The following is a 26,665-nucleotide window of genomic DNA, read 5'->3' as shown; positions in this document are numbered from 1 at the left end:
GCAGTCAGGTTAGCCTGCCTGCGATTTGCTCACAGACTGAGGAACAGAGCAGTCAGAGTGATGTCCGACAACGCCACCATGGTGGCATACATCAACCGACAGGGCGGAACCAGAAGCCAACAGGTGTCCCTAGAGATAGCCCCGCTGATAGCTTGGGCAGAGGCGAATCTCCAGGACATCTCCGCCGTCCACATTGCCGGAAGAGACAACACCGTGGCTGACTTCCTCAGCAGGGAAAGCCTAAATCCGGGAGAATGGCAGCTGTCCCCCAAAGCCTTCCAGATGATCGTGGATCAGTGGGGGATTCCGGACATGGACCTATTAGCGGACAGGTCCAGTGCTCAAGTACCCAGATACTTCAGCCGCAAGCGAGATCCGTTCTCTCACGGGATCGACGCCCTGGTTCAGCCATGGCCCCAGGGACTCTGCTATACGCCTTTCCTCCGTGGCCCCTGCTGGGCGCTCTTCTTCACAAGATTCAGAAACACAGAGGCCTAGTTCTTCTAGTGGCACCAGACTGGCCAAGAAGACCTTGGTACGCGGACATGAGAAGACTACTGGCAGGGGAGCCCCTTCCCCTGCCTCCTTTCAGGGACCTGCTTCGTCAAGGTCCCATCCTACACGAGAATCCGGCTCAATTCTCTCTTATGGTCTGGCCATTGAGAGGGCTAGACTGAAGAAAAGAGGTTACTCGGAGCCGGTGATAGATACGCTCCTCCGAGCCCGCAAGTTTTCCACATCCCTTACTTACATAAGGATCTGGAGAGTATTTGAAGCCTGGTGCGACACTCATGGCACCAATCCACATGCGACCACAATCCCTATTGTTCTGGATTTCCTGCAGGATGGGCTTCAGAAGGGTCTCTCCCTAAGCTCCATCAAGGTCCAGCTGGCTGCGCTGTCTTGTTACGGTCCCAGGAGGGATGGCAAGACCATTGCCATGCACCCAGATGTTTCCCGCTTCCTGAAAGGAGTCAAGCACATTCGTCCGCCACTGAAGTGGCCAGTGCCCCTGTGGAACCTCAACATAGTTTTGGATTTCCTCGCGGGATCCACCTTCAGACCCCTTCGGGGCCTGTATCTCCGTTCCCTAACTTTGAAGATGGTGTTCTTGCTGGCAGTATGTTCCGCACGCCGCATCTCAGAGCTACAAGCACTGTCCTGCCGTGATCCCTTTCTGCGAATCACTCCTGAGGCTATCCATCTTCACACGGTTCCCTCCTTTTTACCTAAAGTGGTCTCACAATTTCACCTCAACCAAACAATATCTTTGCCAACCTCGGCGGGTTTGAAGAAATCTGAAGAAGGGCGTTTGTTACGCCATCTCGACATCGGCAGATTGCTGCCCAGATACCTGGAAATGACAGAAGCAGTACGAAAGACGGACCATCTGTTCGTCCTTCACAGCAAGGGGAAGCGGCCTCTCGGCCTACCATAGCCCGTTGGATCAAAGAAGTTATCAGAGCGGCCTACGTAGAGGCCGGAAAGTCACCACCTTTACAGGTCAAGGCTCATTCTACCAGAGCGCAAGCAGCATCTTGGGCAGAATCGAGGATGCTGTCGCCCGCAGAAATATGTAAGACGGCGACATGGTCCTCCCTCCATACCTTTTCCAGATTTTACCGTCTGGATGTCCAGGCCAGGGAGGACACAGCATTTGCGAGGGCGGTCCTACGCGGTCCTCAGGCAGCCTCCTGCCCAGGCTGGGAGTAAAGCTTTTGTACATCCCACTTGTTCTGAGTCCATCTGGCTACACGCCAGGAAATGTTGAAATTACTTACCTGTTAATCTCCTTTTCCTTAGTGTAGACAGATGGACTCAGCATCCCGCCTGGCTGCTGGTATACATGGGTTTCACCGATTCATGGTAAGCCATGTCATTTTCTTACATAAGAGCGTCCACTCTACCAGGTGTCGACGCCTTCCGGTTGGAAGCGCTGGCGGTCTCCAGCTACTATCCATCGGTTAGGGGAATCCTGTTTCCCTATTTCATTGATCGTCAGTACACATATATCCATAACAGCTTTTGCAAGGAAGATTACTGAGTTGCTTCACTTCCTGTGGGGGTATATGTACCCGTGCTGACGTCAGATCCGTCTCCAACTGCTAGCACGAGCACACTATACCCACTTGTTCTGAGTCCATCTGTCTACACTAAGGAAAAGGAGATTATCAGGTAAATAATCTCAACAATGTATATGCAGTAAATAGAGGAGGAGCGCGGTTCCATAGTTCATGAACAAGTTGATCATCTAATGTGTATCCGAAGGATCCGGGAAGGCTTGTCGGAACAGTCAAGTCTTAAGTTTTTTCTTAAATGTTAGGAGGCAAGGTTCCAACCTGAGATCTGCGGGGAGGTTATTCCAGATGGCTGGGCCTGCTATTGAAAATGCTCGGTCCCTGGTCGAGATGAGGTGGGTGGCTTTTTGGTTGGAGGGGCTTGTAGCGCTCCTTTGTAGATTTCTCTAATCGGTCTGTTGGAAGTATGGAGTTTGAAAGGGATTTCCAGGTCGAGGTGAAGGTGGTTATGGATGGACTTGTGTATCAGGGTAAGTGATTTGTGAAGGACTCTGTGGTTGACCGGTAACCAGTGTAGGTTTCGGAGAATGGGAGTAATATGTTCTCTCCGGTTGGTGTTGGTCAAAATTCTGGCCGCAGCGTTCTGTATCATCTGTAGTGGCTTGGTAGTTGAGCTGGGTAGGCCTATGAGTAGAGCGCTGCAGTAGTCTATTTTAGCAAATATCAAGGATTGAAGAACTGTCCTGAAGTCGTGGAAATATAGGAGAGGTTTGAGTCTTTTCAACACCTGTAGTCTGTGGAAACAATCTTTGGTTATAGTGTTGATCATGTTCTTTAGATTAAGGCGGTTATCGATAATTACCCCCAGATCTCTTACCTGCGTGTGGGTGAGCAGGTAGTTGTGGTGGGTCTGTGGAGGATGGTCAATGGGAGAGTTAGAGTGTATAGCCTCAAATGATGAGTTTGACATAATTGGCATCATAGAGACTTGGTGGAAGGAGGATAACCAATGGGACAGTGCTATATCAGGATACAAATTATATCACAATGATAGGGAGGATCAACTTGGTGGGGGTGTGGCAATTTATGTCCGGGAGGGTATAGAGTCCAACAGGATAAAGATCATACAAGAGACTAAATGCTCAGTAGAATCTATATGGGTAGAAATCCCATGTATGTTGGTAAGAGTATAGTGATAGGAGTAAACTACTGTCCACCTGGACAAAATGGTCAGACAGATGATGAAATGCTAAGAGAAATCAGGGAAGCTAACCAATTGGGCAGTGCAATAATAATGGGAGATTTCAATTACCGTCAATGCAATGTGCAAGGAAAAGATTTATAGTTCCACAAAATGTATAAAGTATATTAATGCAATTTTATTCTTACAGTCACTTTAGTAAACGGCAACTCCACAAGTGTATCAGTAAGCAAACTAATATCAGTCCCCCGACACGGTCCCGTGTTTCGCTGGTGGCTGCATCGGGAGGGACCACAGTGATTATAAATTCTGTAATACAAACATATAAAATCAAAATGGAACAGAACAGAAGGCTACTATAACATCAAAATGAAGGATAAGTGCATACCTTTAAATTGAACCATGGAGCGCGACTGCCCTCACCCTGTCAACTTATTTAAAGAAAAAGCCTTGGCGCCAAAACAGATGCCATCGCGAGAACGTCAAAAATAGTCCCGCCCCCAAAATTTAACCAAACAGATGCCATTCAATGTCCTTATTGAGCCCGTGAGGATGGATGGTATTAAGAGTAAAAATCCACCTTTGCTCTCTCTTCCCTAGCATTTCAGCATAATCACCTCCCCTCACTGAGGGGGGAACGATCTCCAAAACTAAAAATGACAGGTCAGAGATGGAATGGCACAACTGGATCCAATGAGCCACCAGGGGTTCGTCGGTTCTAAGGAGTCTGATATTCGAACAATGTTCAATGATGCGAGTTTTCACCATTCTCTTAGTTTTGCCAACGTACAGACGGGGGCACGGGCACTGTATCAGATAGACTACCCCTTTAGTAGTGCAGTCAGACACCCCGCGGAGTTGAAAAATCTGTCCAGAGTCAGGATGTTTAAAAGTCAAGATAACAGACTGCACGTGTGTTCTGTTCCATTTTGATTTTATATGTTTGTATTACAGAATTTATAATCACTGTGGTCCCTCCCGATGCAGCCACCAGCGAAACACGGGACCGTGTCGGGGGACTGATATTCGTTTGCTTACTGATACACTTGTGGAGTTGCCGTTTACTAAAGTGACTGTAAGAATAAAATTGCATTAATATACTTTATACATTTTGTGGAACTATAAATCTTTTCCTTGCACATTAATTGCTATTAATTGCATCAGTAGCATGGGATCTTCTTAATGTTTGGTGTTTTGCCATCTCTTTTAAAAGATGCAACAATTAGACCAATTTTAAAACAGTCAGACTTAGATCCTATGGTATTAAAGAATTATAGACCAATTTCAAATTTACCGTTCCTGGCAAAATTAATTGAGAAAGTAGTGAACAAGCAACTAAAGGAGCACTTAGAAAACAATGAGATTTTTTACCCAATACAACACGGTTTTCGTAAATTATCCAGTACTGAGACTTTACTACTATCCTTGTCAGATTTAGTTCTAAGGGGTTTTGATAGAGGCCAAAGCTTTGTACTGGTAATGTTAGATCTTTCAGCGGCCTTTGACACGGTAGATCACGAGATTCTCCTTAAGAGATTGCAAGATATAGGATTAATTAATATGACCCTAAACTGGTTTAGATCATTTCTAGAACACAGAACTTTTATGGTCAGGATTAAAGACACCATGTCAAAAAAGATAAAATTGACAACAGGGGTGCCACAGAGCTCGGCCCTTTCAGCTACGTTATTTAACAAATATCTTTTACCGCTTTGCCATTTGTTAACTGGTTTAGGTTTAGTTTATTATATCTATGCGGATGACATTCAGCTGTTATTTCCGATAGAAAGCAATATTGAATCTACTTTTAAACTGATAGACATGTACCTAAAAATCATTGGCCAGCTGTTTGTACAAATGAAACTGGTTTTAAATTTAGACAAATCTGTTTTTATGGTGCTTGACAGAAAAAATGTCAGGAGAAAAAAATAATCTGTCTTGATGATCTAACCTGTTATAAATTAACAGATACCACTAGAAACCTAGGTCTCATTATTGACTATGAATTAAATTTTAAAACTCACATATCCTGCAAAGTTAAAGAAGGTTTTAATAAATTAAGATTGCTGAAACGTTTAAAACCGTTGCTTTCGCAAAATAACTTTAGATATGTTCTACAGCTGTTATTGTTTTCAGGACTAGATTATTGCAATTCCACTATGTTAGGACTTCCAAAAACAGTTATACGACCTCTACAGGTGATTCAGAATACTGCGGCAAGAATTTTAACAAATACAAGAAAAAGGGATCATATTACGCCAATCCTAAAAACATTACATTGGCTGCCAATTGAGTTTAGAATTAAGCACAAGACTTTATGTATGATTCATAAGATTATATATGGAGAGAATACTGATTGGCTGAACTCCACTATTAAGCTTCATGTGCCTCAACGAGAACTAAGATCAGCAAATAAAGGCTTACTATCAGTACCCACAATAAAATCGGCACATCTCAGCGAAGTGAGAGACAGAGCAATTTCGATCGAAGGGCCAAAATTGTGGAACAGTTTGCCAGTTCAGCTTAGTGTACAGGACAATTTGCAAAAATTTAAGAAAGATCTAAAAACATGGTGTTTCCAGCAGGCTTTTAGAATTGAACCTAAAGAGAGTTAGCTAACACAGAAGTCTTTGAGGAATCTTTTATTTCTTAACTTTGCTTTTTAATGAGTAGATTTTAACTATCTTAGTATTTTATTTTTATTGAAATTTTTAATGTATTCATATCTGTTTCTAATTGTTTCTTGTATATTATTATGTAAACCGTACAGATAGAATTTTGTATTCTGTGACACGGTATATAAAAGTTGCATAAATAAATAAATAAACAATTGCCAGGTTCTTGTGGTCTGGTTTGGCCTCTGTTGGAAACAGGATGCTGGGCTTGATGGACCCTTGGTCTGACCCAGCATGGCAATTTCTTATGTTCTTAAAGCTTGACCTCAATCATAGAGTACAAAAAACCCCAGGGATTAGGGTAGTAGTACTGCTCCATTAATCAGCTGTGGAATTGGTGCTAAAGCGAGCAAAGAAGGTGAGAATCTTTTCCAGTACCCCACTAGTCATCCCCTAGGCTGCTAGATAACTTTGGGGAAAAAAGTAGACAGATGTTAACCTGCACTGTGAGGTCTCCTCTTTGGAGATAAACTCAAGGAACTGCATGTGGTGATCCAGGCTCTGACCTATAGTCTTAATTGAGGCATCCCTATTTCTCTTTTTAAGTGTCCCTACTTTCTTAGATGCCTTTTTCATCAATTTTAGCGGTATCATGCTCCACCTATGCTTCCACACCAGCAACTTAAGGCTCAAGGACATCAGTGTCTGAGATGTTAGCCAAAAAATGATGCAACAAGTGCAACCCAAAGTGGGTCCAATTTTTGTCCAGTCTCTATTGCCAGTGGGGGAAAGGTTCCCCTCTACATGAAGGAGTGGTGCATGATCACCAAAGACTGTTGATGCTCATGAATGTGGAATCTGGATACTACTTGCGCTTCTTCTGGTGCTGCCTTGTTCAGTCTTCAAGCTGGATCTGTCTCATTCAGCTGCATCTGGAGGAGGAGTCACTTATAAAGTGTGCAATAGAACCTGTCCCTCCTGACCAACATGACCAGGGGTTTTACTTCTGCTGTTTCCTTATCCCCAAGAAATGGGGGGTTTTGAGCCCCTTCCTGGATTTATGAAGCCTGAACAAGTGCTTGGTATGGGAGAAGTTCATAATGAACTCACTCCATATCATCCTGCTGGTCATTCAGACGAGAGATTAGATTGTGCCTTGGATCTCAAGAATGCACATTCCTACATATCCATCCATTCCTCCCTATGGTTTGTGGTGGAATTAACTTACTATTAATGCAAGATATTCCCTTTCAGGATCTCAGCAGCATCAAGGCTAAATGCCAAATATCTGGCTGCAGTAGCAGCACATCTTAGTCATCAGAGCATCTGTATTTTTCCTTACCTGAATGACTGGCTAGTAATGGGAGCTTCCCAGATAGGCGTGTTTGATCTTCCTGTCAAGACAATCTAACTTCTTCAGTCACTACGTTTCATAAATAAATTTTGAGAAATCAAACCTGATTCTGTTTCAAAATATCAATTTCATAGGGCATGAGTAGACTTTCTAGAAGAGAGAATGATTCTCCTGATGGATCGAGCATGCTGCTTCCGATCCCTTTTTATTGGCTGATACAAGCGGATCAAGCATCAGCTAGGGAAGTATTGGCTGTCCTGGGCTATATGGCAGTAGCGGTTCATGTGGTTTCTCTAACCTGCCTCCACATGTGTGTCATCTAAACCTCTCTCTCTCGAATTGATGGTATGCATGTTGAGTGCTTGTTGATTGCTTTCTTATCCCTACCTGAGGAAGTTGAAGATATTTTCACATCCATAGGGATCTTCATTTTTTAAAACTATCTTTTCCCAGGAATTTTTCAGGGTTTATTGACTAGGACAAGAACAAAAACTGGAGAAAATCAGTGGAACATAATTATTCATAATTTTTCTGGGAGCATATCGGAATTTATTTTGGTGGATACTCTCCCATTCCCTCCCAATCTGCCTACATAACCTCCCTTTAAATGATTCTTTGGGTGATCCTTATGCCTTTACATCTGTCTCCAGCATTTCCCTCTTTTTCTGCTCTTTCTAAAAATCTCCACCACTTTCCCTGAAGAATACCCCTCTCTCTCACCCTCACAAAATATCCCTCCCCCCTAACATTATTCATTCTTACTGGCTGTGGTGACTCCAGTCTTATCATCCCACCCTTTTTTTCAGCATGCACAAACTCCCATGGTCTGTAGTGTCTGTCTGCATAGAACCAGAGACGCAGGGATCCTGCCGGGAAGAAGTACTGGTATGAGGCAGCTGCTTATCTGTGTGTGGGTGACTGCAGAGCTATGGTCTGGTTGGTGCTTTGGCTGTAGCCCTTTTCCAGCAATAAACCAGCAATCCAACCCTTCTGCTGGAAGCCATGCTCTCCTACAGGAGCTCAGAAGGAGCAGCATTGGCTCAGTTCTGTGACAACTCATTTCCGTGTGCCAGGGAAGCTGGCATATAGAGATGAGGTCACACAGAACTGAGCCTGCATGGCTCCTCTTGGCTTTTGTAGATGTGTATGGCTAACGTTTTGGAGAAGATCTGAGTCATATTGTGGCTGACTAAGTGTGGGCGGATGACATTGGATGGAACCTGGCATGGAAAACATGTCAAAGTTTGTGGACAGTATGTTGACATCATCAGCTCAGTGTGCTGCTGTGGTTAAAAAAAAAAAGCAAACATTCCTGTACGTACCTGGATCAGTCCAGACAGTGGGTTGAGCCTCCTTTCCAGCAGGTGAAGACAGACTAAAACTTGAAGGATGCCCTATATCAGGACAGAGCCTATCCTCTACCCCTTCAGTATTCGTCTGTCTCCAGCAGGTGCAGCATCTCCCCTTTGGTTCTCTGCTGTAGGCTAGTCAGCCTCTTCTTCTTTCTTTTTCGGCTCAAGCAAGTAGTTCTTTTGATTGCCGCTTGTTTTAGAAACAAAGGAAAAAATCTATGAAGGAAATTTTGCCTTCTTTTAGTGCTTTTACTGTTTTTGTGTGGGAGACGTCAGTCTCCCGGCTCAGGGGGGCTTTGCCCCTTTTGCAGGAGGGGGTTCCCTGCATAGTCCTAAGTCCGTGGACGCTTCCAGGTGTGGGGACCGATGCTCTCCGGGCCTCGTTCCCCCTCTGGCTGCCGAGAGGGTTTTTTAACCCGCTGCTGCGCTCAGTAAAAAAAAAAAAAAAAAAGGAGTTTAAAAGTTTCAAACTTTCAATAAGTTGCAGGTACTCACCTACCTCTAATTTATTTGCAGCAGTTGACCAGCTTTTTTTTATTTTTTTCTAGTCAGAGTAGGGCTAGAACCGGCAGCCAGAGAAGCAGAAGGCAGCAGGTTTCCCGCCTGCTCTCTCCTGCTGTGCAGGCTGTCAATCAAGCTTTTTTTTCAGCTTTTTTTTTCTTCCACCGCGGCTTAGCTATGTCCCGGCTGGCAGTCTGCCTTTCTTGTGGGCTGCCCTCTTCGCGTTTTTCGCGGCAGGGCCTCTGCACTGCTTGCCTGCCGGGTGGGGAAGGTTCCCTCCTCGGCACCCCCCCCCCCCCGGTGTCTCCCGTGTCCTCAGACCCCGCTGCTTCCTTGGATTCAGCGGATGCCCCCCCCCCCCCCCCCCCCCTAGAGGGGGATGACCCTAGAGCCCAAGATGAGTAATGCAAGTGACATGTTGGCTGCTGCTTTGGAACAGATGGATGGCATCATAGCAGGTAAAGTGCTGTCATTCAAGAGAGTCAGAACACTAGAGAAATTCCACCTACTGCTTGCGCTGATTGCATTCTAATATTGTCTGGAGTCCTTCCCATCTTCATTCAGGATGGAGACTCCCAAGTTCTGATCTCTACTCCAAGGGACTATGTTAACCCAGACAAATCACTTTGTTGACTTGTACTTCAGCTTATCCAGCTGTAGCAGAGTAATACTTAAAACCGCATTCCTTCTCCTCCTCCTATCTTGAAGTTGTGAGCCCTTTGCTTATACTGGAGATTGTCTCCAGACATGGCTTTGGGCCATGACTTTTGTATCTGGCAGATGTAGGACTTGCGTCCCCTGAACCAGGGGTGGCAAATTGGATATTCCACCTCTGGGAGACCCCGGACGTATATTTATTCGCATCCCCTTGCAACAGGAAGGTACCTCAGTTCTGCTTCCTGTGCAGGTCAGATGACAACCCAGCCTTGGACGACCTTGCCCGTCATTAGGATAAAGGTCTTCTGTACATGTATCCTCTGATTCCCGTTGTTGCGAAGACACTCTTGAAGCTTTGCAAGGACAAAGGGACTCATAGCCCCTTATTGGCTGAGACAGGCCTGGTTTCCACTCCTACGGGAGTTGTCTGTCCGAAGACCAATCAGTCTCGGGACTTCCCCAGGTCTCATCACGCAACATCCAAGGCAGGTTGTGACATCCCAGTCTCCAGGCCCTGTCACTCACAGCCTAGATGTTGAGAGGTTAATTCTGCAACCACTTGATCTGAGGATGTGTCTGTGGTCCTGGTAGCTTCTAGAAAGCTTTCCACTAGAAACTCCTATGGACTAAAGTGGAGGTTTTCCATGTGGTTTGAGCAGAAGGCCATAGATCCGTAAAACTGCTCGATTACCTTTACATCTATCGGAGGCTGGCTTGAAAACCAACTCTGTTAGAGTTCATCTCTGTAAAATTGGTGCATACCACCATGACATAGATGGTACACCCATCTCTGTACAGCCTGTAGTTGTGTTTATGCAGGGTCTATTTCAATTGAAGCCTCCCACTGTGCCTTGGGACCTCAACGTAGTGTTAGCTCTGTGATGAAAGCTCCTTTTGAGCCACTGCGCACCTGTGACCTGAAGTAGCTGACCTGGAATATCATATTTATGGTGGCAGTCATCTCAGTGTGCAGGGTCAACAAGCTCCAGGCCTTAGACACTTATCTACCTTACACCAGTGGTCCCCAACCCTGTCCTGGGGGCCTACCAACCAGTCGGGTTTTCAGGATATCCACCATGAATATGCATGAGAGAAAATGTGCATGTTATGGAGGCAGTGCATGTAAATTTTCTCTCATGCATATTCATTGTGGTGGGCCCTCAGGACAGGGTTGGGGACCACTACCTTACACTGTTTATCATGACAGGGTGGTCTTGTGTATGCACCCTAATTTCCTGCCAACATTCTTCCCCAGGCCCATTCATACCAAGACTAATGGGCCTTGCACAGTTTGGAATGCAAGCGAGCCTTAGCCTTCTATCTGGAGCGGACAGAAGCCCATAGACTGTCCACCCAACTTTTTATTTCTTTTGATAAGAATAGGTTGGTCTTGCTGTTGCCAAACAGACACTATCTAATTGGCTAGCAGATTGTATCTCCTTCTGTTATGCCCAGGTAGGATTGTATTTTGGGGGTCATGTCAAGGCTTCTCTGTCAGAGCCATGGCAGTGTCAATGGCCCACTTGCAAGCAGTTCCCATGGAGGATATCTGTAAGGCTGCGACGTGGAGTTCTCTCCGCACATTCATATCTCACTATTTTCTGGATAGGGTTGACTGATGCAACAGTAGGTTCAGCCAGTCTGTCCTTTAGAATCTGTTTGAGGTGAAGAACCTAACTCTCTCCCACCTAGGGCCTGTTGTTTGGGTTCAGGCTTTCTCCCCCCCCCTCTGTTACCAAAATCACTGTTGTGCCCTTTAGCATATAGTTGGGTGTCTGGTGGTCGCTTTTTGTTTTGGGGAGCAGCTTGTAGGTAGGAATTCACCCATGTGAGGACTACCATTGTGTTTATCCTCTGAGAAAGCAGAGTTGCTTACCTGTAACAGGTGTTCTCTGAGGACAGCGGGATGTTAGTCCTCACAAAACCTGCCCACTACCCTGCGGAGTTGGGATTCTCCTGTTTCTTGATTTATTATTAATTCTATGTTGGAAGACTGGAGAGGGATCCCCCGTGGAAGCGTGTTATAGGGCAGGGATGAAAAAAACCTTTTGAGCCTGGGGCCCTCCTTTTCATCCATTCAATTTATGCCCTCCCACCCACCAAAGTTGGGTTACATCGTATATATATATGTGTGTGTGTGTCAGTCTCTCATCAACCAATCAGCTGTTGAATAGTTTGCCAAATAGGAAATCATGCTGCCAGTCAGAAACTCAGAATTAGTTTTGCTTCTCTTCAGGTTGCTGATTGGAGCAATCAGATGCGCACAAACATAAAAGAGAAGCAGATACCATACCACATCCATACAGACGCCTCAAGTAACAGCAGCACAAACTCCTTCCTCTACTTAGACACATTGTGAACTAATTCAAAACCCTACAAAAGACACTCAAAATCTATACAGCAAACTTATAACGTAACAGTATGAACACCAAGAAGTCAAGCAAGAACCTACCTGTGAAAAAGCAGCTTGGTAAATATTACACTGAGTCCCAGTGTCATGTTGGTTTCGTCACCTACTGGGGAATCAAAACATTACATGCTAGCAAAATCTGACCTTGGTCACATGCACAGAGCAGAGGCAGACCCCCTCAAAATATAGAATAAAGGATCACAAATTAGAACCACCAATATGCAGACAGAAACTGGAATGGAAACTCCAAGAAGCCAGACTCTGCATACAGTGTAACAATGAAAAAACAGAACCACCATTCTTCATAAAACAATAAAATCAAGAAACATATTGCATCAATTATAGTAGTAGAATCTAACTAATAAAATAAATATTTCAAAACTGAGAAAAAGAACATCTATTAAAGTCATATATTTTTAAATTTCCCAAGCACCCATAAAATATTTCAAAACAGCACACATATCAAATAAGATAATTAAAACTGAGAATAAAAAAAGCCCCTGCTGTCCATATCTGGGAACTTGATTTCTACTCACCCTGAAATTGTTGAGGATTAGGGGGCTAGGGTGCCACCCAAACTTTATCCTCTCTCGCGCTCACACATACGTGCATGCTCATTTTGTCTCACATATACATACATACATACATACATACATGCTCTCATACATACCCACACACTCATACCCAGGCTCTTACACACACAGACCCCCAGACAGGAACCCATTCATTCCTTCACACACACACCCAGGCAGGCACACATTCATTTTCTCTCTCTCTCTCATCTGTTGCTGCCTTGCTTTCTGAGTGGGGGCAGTAAGTGGTATAGAAATAATGTAATGAAATAAGCCTGCCCAACAGTAGTTGAAAAACTTTTTCACTTTAAGGTGTGTATTCACAAAAGTTTGCTTGGTGCTTTAACTTGTTCTGGAAGCACAGTAGGTCTGAAGATTTTTTTTGTTCATCTGTGCAACCCTTGAGAATTAGAAAAAATATGCAATTCCAATGCCTCACATCCATGCCTCTTCTCCTCCTTTTCCTTTGTATCTGGCCACTGGTTTCTTGGCACAAGTGCAGATGAGGCATCCATGGCCATGATAGCAATTCAAAATCTGCAAATGTGAGGTTATATCTGTGACATAATGGTTTTCTAATGCTCTTTATACTTCTGCCATTTTATAAAAGAACTACAAGTTTTGAGAGAGAAGTGAGCATATGTTAATAGTGCTTAGAAAAAGTACAGCAAGATTATATTGATATATTTCTAAGTTTAGCAAAAGCTGTGTGAAATGGCATTTTTAATTGCAGAGGAGGTAGCATAATTGTGGTTTTCTGAGTTTGAAGTAAATCTAACGTAGTTACATCTTCTTTAGTTGTTACAGTGACTGATCTGGAAAGATCACAAGATGAGTGATGCAAGTGACATGTTGGCTGCTGCTTTGGAACAGATGGATGGCATCATAGCAGGTAAAATGCTGTCATTCAAGAGAGTCAGAACACTAGAGAAACTCCACCTACTGCTTGCGCTGATTGCATTCTAATATTGTCTGGAGTCATTCCCATCTTCATTCAGGATGGAGACTCCCAAGTTCTGATCTCTACTCCAAGGGACTATGTTACCCAGACAAATCACTTTGTTGACTTGTACTTCAGCTTATCCAGCTGTAGCAGAGTAATACTTAAAACCGCATTCCTTCTCCTCCTCCTATCTTGAAGTTGTGAGCCCTTTGCTTATACTGGAGATTGTCTCCAGACATGGCTTTGGGCCATGACTTTTGTATCTGGCAGATGTAGGACTTGCGTTACATATGGATTTTCCAAAATACCTCACATTTTTGGATACATTTGAAATAACACTTGTAAATAGTTTCAGTGAAACTCTCATTAAAGTGTCAATCTGGTGATCAGTCACTTGTTTAATATTGGTTCTGATTACTCAGCCATCCGAAAAAATTTTTGTAAATGCTCCTCACTTGATGTCCAAGTAACGAATATGTCATCAATATAACAGCGCACAGCAAAATGTGCTGATACCATGTAGAATTCTATAGAAACTTTCCTCAAAGGCGAGAGAGGATATTGCTACTTTATGTCTTAGGTTCACAGTTGCTCAGTTTAGTGCTTTAAATCTCTCTTTGAAGTTGAGTAAATGAATAGCGAAAATAGATTGAGATCATATACTGAAGTTTTCACTGTAGCTAATAACAGCTAGAGAAATATTGTCCTCTGCATCATATTCCATTTTCACTATATAGTGTAACTTGTGTGCATGAAAAAAACTGAGCAGATATAAGCCAGACCCTTCACAACACTTCGTATTACACACTATCTTTAATCACTAAGAAGGTTCTTTAAGGTCAATTTTCAAAGATAGCGGCTAAGACTTATCCAGCTAACTTACATGGGATATTCAGCAGCATGGCTGTGCTGCTGAATATCCCCGTATTTGCTGCTACTTAGCAGGATAAGTTCTATTGCCTAAGTTTAGATTTGCTATTGAGGAAGTCTAACTTATCCGGTTAAATTAACTGGATAAGTCCAAGTATTGGCATATCCAGCTAAGTTAGCCAGACAAGTAGTGCTGTTCTGATCTTTCCATATCTGCCCCTGAGTTATCTAACTAACTACTTAGCCGGATAAGTGATTTAGCCAGCTAAGTGGTGACCATTGAAAATAGTTGGATATTCAACGTTTGTCACTTAGCTGGATGAGTCCTACTTATCCGTCTATATAGTGTTTGAATATTGCCCTTTTTATACTACTTAGACCGCGTTGGATTCCTTACTAAGCAAATGAATGTTTGCTGGTACTAGGCTTATAGAATAAAGTCTTCCTGTACTTAACCTTTGCTATCTATGTTAATTGTATCTGCTAATGCAAATGCATGCAAAAATTGTGAATAGCTCATTCTTTTAGAATTTTGATTCACCAATACGAAAATTTTGAATTTGTTGATTTTGTAGCAGCAGTTTGAGTAGCAATAGGAGAGAGAATCCTAAAGTATGTTTTCGGAGGACAGTCAGAATGGTAGTCCCTACACATGGGTGACATCAGATGGAGCCCTGACATGAAAAACTTATGTCAAAGTTTTAGAACTTTGACTTGCCATGCAGATCACGCCCAAGCATCCACAAGGGGGTCCCTCTTCAGTCTTTTTTTCACGGAACTGAAGCATTGTAGTTGGTGAACTCACTTGTGGCCTTTTTGGCTTCTTTTGGAAAATGTTTCCATTTTTTCGCTTAACTCAATTTTTCTGCACCTGCGTTCAGTGCCAGATCCCTCTTGGTCTTCACTGTAGTGTTCCTAGTAAGGGTTTTCAATGTTTATTAGTAAGTTTCCTTTCATGGTCGATTCCTTGTAGTGGGTAATGCTTTGGTGCCTGCCAGTCATCGACGCTCATAGCCATTGATTGTGATATTGCTCGCCATTTAATTCGTCTTGTTATGTCCAGGTTCAGGTTTAAGCGATGCCCTTAGTGCCAGAGGACCAGGTCCATCACAGACCTCCATGAAGAATATCCCCTCTACCTGGGGCATTGCATATCATCCAGGTTGCTGCAAATGCACCTAGATGACCCCGAAAGGGTGTAGTCTTTGACTCGACAAGATGAAGCGCCTCTTTGGATCAAAGTCATTCGAACCATTGGCATCTGCATTGGCAGCACCAGCATCGAAGGACCACTGAGCCACACCAGTGGGATACCGAGCCATCAGTTGATGGCCTATCTAAGGTGCCTCTGCTGGTTTCCTCAGGCCAAGGATGTCGTGTTCTTGGCACTGGGGAAAGATCATGCTGAGCATTGAGGGAACTCGAAGAAGCATCAGCATTGTTCTTAGTCTATGCATGGTGCTGGGCACGAGGAGGCGCCAGGTCATGTTGTGATGCCCCCAAATTGACTCCACGGTGAGGAGTGCCAGCCCTCCCATCTGTGCTGGGGGTCTGCAGTCGTCTCCACCGGTCCAGATGCCAGTCATCAATCCTCCTCTTGGTTCCAAAAAGGATCTGTCCATCCGTCCTTCCTCCCAGTTGGTGTTGGCATTGGCAATGTTTGAGGAGGAGCTCGAGCGGCCAGTACAGCTGGCAGTTGAGCAGGCGATGTGGGACATCGGTCCTGTGGCACTGTCTGTCTTGGAGCCGCTGTTGGAGAAGCTCCATGTGCTGATTGGCACATTACTGTCCCAGCTGGCATAAGTTCCTGGGTTGGTGTTGGTGCCCTTTGGGGCACTGCAGCCTCCCCCTGCCAATATGGTGGTCGTGGTTGGTTCCTTAGAGGAGGAAGCTCTGCCTAGGCCAGCTGAGGCCTGCAGCTCCCATCCAGCCCCGCCAGTGCCTACACCTCTGTGCAAAAGCTGAGCTCCCAGGGCCAAATCCCCTGTCAATGTCAGTGAGAATGACAGCCCCTGTGACACCATGGAGTCCTCCACTGATGGCTCTGAGGGTCTCCCCTTAGACCCTTCTCCTCCAGAGGAGGGAAGGAAGACTCTGCCTGAGGACTTGACCTTCCCAGGTTTTATGTAAGCGATGGCAGAAGCCATCCCTTTTCAGTTGCTGACAGAGGAGGATGCCAGGCCCAAAATGCTTGAAATCCTCCAGTTTGTGGAACCTCCTGAGGAGGTCATAGCGGTCCCAGTGGACGACATGCTTAAGGAATTACTGCTAAGGATGTGGGAGTACCCCCTCACAGTGCCTCCCATGAATAAGAAAGCTGGCGGGGTTTACCTCGTCCAGAAGGCTCCCGGATTCAGTGTGTGACAGCTTCTGTATTAATCAGTGTTAATTGAATCTACTCTCATGAGAACCAAGCGGTCTTGGACCCATTCCTCAGCACCCTGGGGAAGGAGCACAGAGTGATGGATGCTCTTGGGGGAGAGGTTTTTCAGGGGGCCATGTGCAGTGCCCGCATAGCTTTCTTCCAGCTCTATGTGAGCCAGTACTCATGGGATGTCTGGAAGCAGGTGCAGGAGGTGGCCAAGCAGCTGCCTCAGCAGCAGCAGGGCACCCTCATTTTGCTGGTGCATAAGTGCTTGCAATGCGGAAAACTCGAGGTCCAAGTGACCTACGATGTCAAAATGGCATCGAGAGAATCGGTGCCCACAGAATGGCATGGCTGTTGGCATTGGATCTCTGAATAGAAGAACAGAAAAGACTCATTGACATGCTGTGAACTGGGGAGAATCTCTTTAGAGACAGGGTGAGGGATGTGGTGACCCAGCTCCAGGGCCACCATGAAACCCTCCAATAACTCTCTGCCAGCATTACGGACCAGTCATTCTCTGCTAAGAAGTCGGTGAGATCGGGGTAGAAGTCTTTCTTTCACCAGGGGAAGTAGTATCCTCTACTCCCTCACTCTCATCAGCAGCATCAGAGCTCCCAAGGCACATTCAGTGCCTCAGTCAATTCCAGTGATGGAGTTTTGACTAGATTGTAGGGAGCTCTGCCCTACAATCTGCTCGTCCAGTTGCCTGTACCCAGGGCGATGGATCCGCTGGTTGAAGGGGCAGGCTGCAGTTCTTTGCAAATCAGTGGCTCATTATAACTTCAGACCAGTGGGTTCTCTGCATTGTCCTTTAAGGATACTGATTGAATCTTATTTATTTATTTATTTATGAAACTTTTAATATACCGACATTCATAGTGCACATCATGCCGGTTTACAAATAACTGAAGCAGGTAGAAAATACAATGAACAGGGTGGGGGAGAGGGGAGCAGGCAAGAAAGTGGTGAGAGGTGGGCAGGGGAAGAGCAGCAAGGAAGGATAGGGCAGAAGGAAAGAGAGGAACAATCAACTTGATACATATAATAATAAGAGGAACATAATTGTAACTGTTTTAAAATTATAAGTTAAGGCGAGAATCTATTGGGTTCCCCTTCCAAATTGCCCTTCCAAGCCCATTTTGGGGCCGGTAGTGCAACAGGAGGTACTATTAATAGAACTCTCCTCTCTCTTAATGGTCATAGTGATCAAGCCTGTTACACCAGGGCAAAGAGGGTGGGGAGTTTTATCCAGGTACTTCCTGATTCCAAAGAAAACAGGAGGACTTGTCCCATCCTAGATCTAAGGGCCTTGAACAGATTTATCAGAAAGGAAAAGTTTAACATGGTTTTCCTGGGCACCTTGATCCCTCTTTTTTTCAAAAAGGGTACTGGCTATGCTCCCTTAATCTGAAGGACACGTATACCCACATCAAGATCTTCCCAAGTCACCGGATGTATCTTGGATTCATGGTGGGAAAACAGCACTTCCAGTATTGGGTGTTAACGTTTGAGCTTGTCAGCCCCATGGGTCTTCACAAAATTCTTGGCTGTGGTGGTAACACACCTCCGCAGGCTGCATGCTTTCCCTTTTCTGGACAATTGGTTGGTCAAGAGTTACATCTCAGGCAGGGGCAGTCAGGTTCATGTGCTTGACCATCTGGGTGTTGGAGTCACTAGAGTTTGTCGTTAATTACCTGAAGTCCCATCTCAGCCCGTCTCTTCAGTTAGACTTCATAGGAGCCCTGCTAGACATGGCTCAGACCAAGGCCTTTCTGCCTCATCAAAGGGTCGTCACTCTGATGACCATCATGGCAGAAATCCAGCAGAACCAGCAGGTGTCATCCTGGCACATGTTGAGGTTGTTGAGCCTTGTGGCTGGAACCATCCACGTTATTCCCTTGGCACAATTGTACGTACGCAAGGCCTAATGGATCCTGAGGTCACAGTGGTTCCAGGCCACGCAGAACCTCCAAGATCACATCCAAGTCACTTCGCCTCTCCAGGACTCTTTGTCCTGGTGGCAGTTACTTTTGAATCTGGAAAGGAAGATCTCTTTCCAGGGTCTTCCTACCCAAATTGCCCTAACCACCGATGCGTTCACCTTGGGCTGGGGAAGCCATGTAGACATGCTTAGCACCCAGAGTCTCCAGACTGCCCAGGAAAGCTGTTGCCAAATCAGTTTCCTGGAGCTCCGGAGAATCAAGTACATGCTATGGGCTTTGCAGAGATTGGCTGTCGATTTGGTATGCCATCAAGCAGGGAGGTACAAGGTTGTACCCCCTGAGTTAGGAAGTGGTTCAGATTTGGTCATGGACCCTGTACAATGGGATGGGGCTCGGGGCTATGTACCTGGATGGAATGGAGAGCGTGTTAGAGAACAGACTGAGTTTTGATTTCACACCCCACGAGTGGTCCTTGGAACAGGGATTTGTGAATCGAATATTCCACCTCTGGGGGAGCCTAGACATGGATCTCTTTGCATCTCCTTGCAACAGAAAATTGCCTAGGTTCAGCTTCCTGTACAGGACAGACAGCAACCAGCCTCAGATGGCCTCACCTGACATTGGGGTGCAGGTCCTCTTTAGAAATATTCTCTGATTCCCTTAGTAGCAAAGACTCTTTTTAAGCTTTGCGAGGACAAGGGGATTATGATCCTCATGGCCCCTTACTGACCGAGACGGGTCTGGTTTCCACTCTTGCGGGAGAAGACATACAAATTGTCATCCCAGTAACAAATACCATAGAGAATGCTCTCAAAATAGCTGCCACCTTTCTCAACACCATAAGTACTCTAAATCAAATGAAACTCTTGCCTTAACATGGACAAAACCAAATGTATACTGCTTGAAAGAAAAAGCCAACCAAACCACCCCACGAATACAATTCAAATAGACAATACCTTGATCAAACTAAGTGAAAATGTAAAAGATCTTGGTATTGGATCGACCCAGAATTGAGCTTGAAAAAACATATAGCCATGAAAACCAAAGAAGGATTCTACAATCTTTTAATACTCAAGAGACTAAAACCACTTCTAAACCAACTCGAATTCAGAACCATACTTCAGTCCCTAATTTTCTCAGGCTTTGACTACTGGAATTCACTACTACTAGGATTACCCAAATCATCCACACGCCCACTGCAACTACTACAGAATGCAATAGCAAGAATACTCACAAATCACAAAAGATCTGAACACATAACCCCAGTCCTAAAGGAACTCCATTGGTTACCTATAGAGAAATGCATAGAATAAAAATTACTATCCATCATACATAAAAACATAAATAACAACAATAACAAATGTCTAAATACCATTTTCCAAAAACATATCCCACAGCGGAACACAAGATCAACCAACAAAGCACTGCTAGCAGTCCCATCAGTCACAACTGACAACCTCACATCAGTTAGAGAAAGAGTAACCTCAATAGCTGACTTCAACCTAGGAACTCATTGCCTGAATACTTAAGGTTACAAAATGACAATAACTATTCAAAAAAACAACTCAAAACATGGCTATTTCAACAAACTTACAAAGAAGGCATTGGATAGCAAACCCTTGCAGAACTCTGTTCCATGAAAATTCACCCACTCACCCGAAGACACTCCACACACCCTGAAGACCCCCTGAATCACCAAATTTATACAATTCAATATACAACACACCCCCTAGAACCCCATATAGTCTCCCAACAATACACTTGAAGATAACATACTGTAAGCTCCTAAAAACTGACTAGAGAATGTTAACAATGTTAAACTATACACTTGAAGATAAGAACCTATTTGCACTTAAAACACTTAGAAAATGTGAAAAATGTTAAACATCATACTGCTAGTGACCGTGTTACTGTTAGTAAAGTTAAATATTAACAAACTGTATCTGTTAATGAACAATATTAATGTTATGACCTTTTAATGTAGAAGTTGTTATACCTGTAAACTGGAGTGAAGGCTTGCACCAAAACTTCAGTATATAAAAACACACCAAATAAATAAATAAAAAAAAAAGTCTATTCGGAGGCCAATCAGTCTAGGGACTTCCCCAGAACTCATCACACAATATCAAGTCAGGTTGAGACATCTCAATCTCCAGGTCCTAACGCTCACAGCCTGTACGTTGAGAGGTGAGTTTTGCAACCACTCAGTCTTTCAGAAGATGTGTCTTTGGTCCTTGTGGCTTCTAGAAAGCCTTCCACTAGAAAGTCATATGGACTGAAGTAGAGGAGGTTTTCTGTGTGTTGTGAGCAAAGGCCCCAGATCCATTTTCCTGCCCCATACAAAAACTGCTAGATTACCTTCTACACCTGTTGGAAGCTGGCTTGAAAACCAACTCCGTTAAGAGTTCATCTCAGTGAAATTGGTGTATACCACCATAGTGTAGATGGTACGCCCATCTCTATACAGCCTATAGTTATATGTTTCATGCGGGACCTATTTCAATTGAAGCCTCCCCTAAGGCCTCCTGCTGTCTTGGGACCCTCAACCATGTGTTAACTCAGCTGCTGAAAGCTCCTTTTGAGCTGTTGTGCACCTGTGACCTGAAGTACCTGTTCTGGAAATCATCTTTATGGTGGTGATCACCTCGTCACACAAGGTCAATGAGCTCCAGGCCTTAGTGACTTATCCACCTTATACTAAGTTTTATAACCGCAAACAAAACAGAAGTGGATCGATGTCAAGAGAAAAAGTTTTTATTGGTCATATGACAGATTACCCTACTCGGGCAGAGTTACGCCCATCAGCATGGGCTGCTTCAGGGGTTATATTAATTCTAAAATAGATAAGTAAATCATGGAAAAATTATTAAATATTACATATATAAACGATCACATGTATAGATGTATAAAAATATATAATTAAAAAATATATAAATAAAACAGCATATATAAAAGAAATACACACATATATAAATAAAAAAACATTTTCTAAAAGACAAGACATTTCTAACAGAAGTACTGATAACATTTACCTATATTTTTCAAAGTTGTCTTTTTGATGATTAGTTGCACAGAATGTAATTGTAGCCAGTAGGGATGTGAATCGTTTATCTGACGATTGAAAATATCGGACGATATTTTCAATCTCGTCAGATATCGGGGGGGTCCCCGATAGCGATAGGAAACCCCACGATTAATTCATGGTTCTCTTTTTGTTATGGGGGGGAGGGGGCGGGAAGAAAGGGCACTTAAAAGTAACCCAACAAACACAGCCCGACCCTTTAAAATTAGTTCTTTAGTATCCCGCACCCTCCGACCCTCCAACCCCCCCCCCCAAATTTTTAAGTACCTGGTGGCCCAGTGGGGGTCCCGGGAGCGTTCTCCCGCTCTCGGGCCGTCAGCTGCCAGTAAACAAAATGGCGCCGATGGCCCTTTGCCACAGGCCATCCATTGCTCCTACCATGTGACAGGGGCCGGCCAATGGCACGGATACCCTGTCACATGCCAAGAGCAAAGGGCCATCGGCGCCATTTTGTTACTGGCAGCTGACGGCCCTGAGATTGGATTATCTACTTGGCGCAGCCGATTAAAAAAAAAAAACAAAAAACGATTGGACCGCGGGAAAAATAATTTCCTGATGGTACACGAAACCGGAAGTGATTCCGGTTCTGATTCACATCTCTAGTAGCCAGTAGTTCTCTTTCAGGGAAGCAAGGTACAGCTCCAGGTCCGTTATATTATGGTCATATAAAAAATCCTTAAATATATGGTTTCAAAGCATAATTTGTAAATCAAAGCATAGAGGATAATGGGGTTAAAAGATGTTTTTCAGAGAGTTGTTTTTTTTTTTTAAAACAAAGTATTTATTGTTTCTTTTGCGAAAACTAGATTAATTTCTAGTGCTCTTACTATAATCTTTAAAATGCAATTATCGCAGCCGGGTGCTGTGCTTTATATAAAAAAAACCAAAAAAACCTTTTTTCAGAATATTCTGTGCATTTTAGACAGGTATTATCCTGCACCTCAGCTAGCAAAAAAACAAGCATTATTCTCTATGAAGTAGAACCATTGAATAGCTTCAAGTGCCAGCATTTCAGAGGCATTTTATTTGCAAAATCATTTTTATTGTGAAGACTTGCAAATCCACAATCCCATAAATGGTACAAAAACAGGACCAACAGTGAAACAAGCAGACAGTGTCTGTACAAATCAACATTTACATTTAAACCTCAGTTCCTTCCCGTACACATTTTTTTTAATTTTTAAATTTTAGATTTTTTTTATACCGGTGTTCCTGTATGAAATACAGATCACATCAGTTTACATTGAAACAGAACATAAATTTCGCCTAGAGGCATTACATAGAACAAGGTTATGGAACTTGGAACAGGGTAAACTAGTTCAAAATTAACATTGTAAGATAAACATATTGGCTAACAAGTCTCAATGAGCATCAAAAACAAAACAAAAAACATAAAGTAAAACAGTAAATGTCACATGAGTCCTGCAGCAAGAGATTAGATACAGAGTCGAGTAGTAGTATAGAACCTGGGGTATGCGATGGTGAGGAACTCTTGCTGGTTGTAGGGGAAAAAAGTGCTTATGGTCCTGGAAAGCTTGTTTAAAGAGCCAGGTTTTAAGTTTCTTTTTGAATGTAGAGTGGCAGAGCTCTAGACGGATATCTGGCGGGAGCGCGTTCCATTGAATGGGGCCTGCTGTAGATATGGCACGTTTCTGAAGCGAGGATTTTGTTGAGGGTACATAGAGTGTGCCTTTATATGCTCCTCTGATGGGTCTAGTTGAAGAGTGAGGATGTAGTTGGGTGCTTAGGTGGAGTGGGGAGATATTGTGAATGGATTTATGAATTACTGTGTGCACTTTATAAAGAATCCTTTGCTTAATTGGCAGCCAGTGGAGGAGTTTGAGTATGGGGGTGATGTGATCTCTTTTATTCGTATTTGTAAGGATTCTAGCTGCAGAGTTTTGTAACATTTGGAGGGGTTTGATGGATGAGATTGGGAGGCCAAAGAGGAGCAAATTGCAATAGTCGATTTTTGATAGTATAATGGCTTGAAGAACCATATGGAAATCTTGAAATGAAGAAGAGGTTTCAGCTTTCTCAGGACTTGTAGCTTGTAGAAACAGTCTTTAGTGGTGGTGCTTATAAATTTTTTAAGATTAAGCTGATTGTCTAGAATGACGCCTAGGTCTCGTACATGTGGTGAGTGATTTAATATAGGAATGGTTAAAGTGAGTGGGTTAGCTGGGTTTAGCAACTTGTTGTTGATGTCTTGATTGATGATTAGGATCTCGGTTTTGTTGTTAAGAATGAGGTTAAGGCTAGAGAGAAGATGATTGATCTGTTGCAAGCAATTGTTCCAATGAATCAGGGTTTTGTGTAGAGATTGGGATGAGTATTTGGATGTCATCCACGTAGAGGTAGTGGGTTAGATTTAGTAAGTAGTCGACAGAGAGGTAAGAGGTAAATGTTGAAGAGGGTTGGGGAGAGGGAGGATCCTTGAGGGACCCCCTGGTTGGATGGGACCGGATGAGATTCTTTGTTGTTTATCTTTACCTTGAATTGTCTATTTGCCAGGAAGGACTTGAACCAGCTGAGAACTGTTCCCTTAATACCTATGTCTGCCAGACCTTTTAATAGACACATAGACGAAACACCCAAAAAAAACCCCCTCACATTTACGATACTTAGACCTGACACACCCCACACATTCCCCCTCCCAGCCAATCATCCACTCCAACCATCAGACGCAGGCTCGCCCCCTACCCAATCATCCCAGGAGCCCCAATTCCCACCTCCACAGACGGTAACTTCCATAGAAGAAAAACACCAGAATCCTCTCAGGGTTGAGACACAACTAAAACAGCAGGAGCGCGGTAACCCGCTGTTGTCAATTGACCTTGATACTCAGGAGAGAGCAGAGAGTAATCCAACAATCAGCATATTTCTCGTCCGTGGTCGAGGGTGAACGTGGGTAACCCATTTGCTCCAATAGCGCCCGGTTCATCATACAATGATGCCAGGCCGTGACCAATGGCGCCTGTAAGGGATCAGTCCAAACAGCAAGAATAGATCTGCTCGCCAACAAAACCGCAATCCTGCCAAAACAATCCTGACCCCCCAGTGCACTTGTCAGAAAATGCTCGTGGTCCGGTCAAAAGAAGAGCTGTTGACAACTGAAGGGGTATCTGAATACATTTAGCAATACAATCCAATATATGAGTCCAGAAAGAATCTATGTCGAACATAAATTAACCGATGAGTCATAGTACCTTCTACTTGAGTGCATTTCATGCATAATGGAGAAGGAAGGCATCCCATTTGAAAGTGACGCACGTAGTCACATATGATATGATGCAAAATTCGGAACTGGAGATCTCGAAGACCGCTATCCTTCAGCTGTTTATGCAGAGATTTAAAACAGGAAGGAATGAATGTTGGAGATTAGGTCCACAGTACATGACTTCGACCAAAAATAAGGCCAGATGCTCCAGATGTGGTGCCGACCCCTGACTTTGAGCAGCCCACTCCAGTCTTTAATGGAGTCTTTAATGGAGTTATGCAAACATGCAGTTTTAAACAGAGAGTTGGCGAAGGCGACTTTGCGAGAGAATTCCTCCGGCTGCCACTGTAGGTAATGTCTGTAGGTAATGTCGCGCTTGGAGATAAACATAGAAAAACTTGTGAAACTTGTGTGGTAGTTGATAATTGTTAACCAGAGTCTCATATCCCAACACTCGAGGAACGCCTTCTTCGAAATAATGAATAGCATACATTAAGCCTCGCCGGACCCATGTCTTAAAAACCCCACTGGCACCCCACTCCAGGCTGGAAATCACAATTGCCCACTAATGGTGTAGCAGTGAGAGAGGTTTTTGCAATTGGTAAAGGTTGCGCACCCATTTCCAGGCCTTTCGGCAGGAAAACAAAAAACAATGTGGGATATATAACGTTTGCAGTGTGGCTGTCGGCGCTTGCACTAATACAAGGGAGACCAAGGGAAAGACATACGAGGTAACAAACCCCTCCTCACAATAAGTATAAGTATCAATTATCCATTCTCTGATAAAACGCATCTGGCAAGCTACGTTGTAAACTCGAAAATCAGGCAGTCCCATCCCTCCTTAGTCTTAGGGTACACCAAGTTTGATAATTAATCCGTGCTCTTTTTCCTGCCCATAAAAAAAAACTTTTCAACCCCATCTGCAACTTTTGAAGGTCACGCCTTTTGAGCCAAAGAGGAAGCATATGAAGTTTATATAATAGTTTGGGAACAATCATCATTTTTATTAAAGCGCCACGCCAAGAAAAGGTTAGGGGAAGGGACTGCCAAGCTTGCAACTGCTGCCCAATATTAGCTAAGGTTTCAGGGAGGTTTAAGTCACAGATTTATTCCAACTCTCTAGGAATCCAGACCCCTAAATATTTCAACTTCCCGGGAGCCCAGGTAAATGGGAAGGGACCGCCCCAAGACGATGGGAGGTGGGAATTAAGAACCAAGGCCTCCGACTTGGAAAAATTAATGCGAATACCAGCAATGTCTTTAAACTGTGTAAATCGTGACATTATAACCGGTACACTTTGCCTTGGCCGGCCAACAAATAAAAGGATGTCATCAGGGAACATGGCAAGTTTAACGGGGTGCCCTCCCAAACTAAGCTCCCAGAATCCTTTGTCCCGCTTGAGGGTTTTGGCTAAGGGCTCAATTGCGAATACAAGAGAAGGGGGAGAAAGCGGGCATCCTTGGTGCACTCTGCATTGTAAAGAGAAGGGAACCGATAGGCCCCCATTGATGATAAGTCGAGCACTAGGGTTGTGGTATAACACTTTTAACCATGAAAC

General features: G+C 44.0%; 1 protein-coding gene across 1 annotated transcript in view; it reads left to right on the top strand.

The window, feature by feature from the left end:
• PPFIBP1 (PPFIA binding protein 1) overlaps positions 1 to 26,665 on the top strand; it is a 1,178,807-nt gene that overhangs the window by 214,652 nt on the left and 937,490 nt on the right. The window contains exon 3 of the mRNA XM_029597487.1: positions 13,479 to 13,572. Coding sequence (XP_029453347.1) covers positions 13,512 to 13,572 — 61 coding nt within the window. The 5' untranslated portion in view covers positions 13,479 to 13,511. The remainder of the gene's footprint in view (positions 1 to 13,478; positions 13,573 to 26,665) is intronic.

The sequence above is a fragment of the Rhinatrema bivittatum genome, chromosome 4 (assembly GCF_901001135.1).
Source record: "Rhinatrema bivittatum chromosome 4, aRhiBiv1.1, whole genome shotgun sequence".
In the NCBI taxonomy this organism is placed as follows: domain Eukaryota; kingdom Metazoa; phylum Chordata; class Amphibia; order Gymnophiona; family Rhinatrematidae; genus Rhinatrema; species Rhinatrema bivittatum.
Note: the sequence above shows the minus strand (reverse complement) of the source record. Positions and strands in the feature narration are given on the sequence as shown.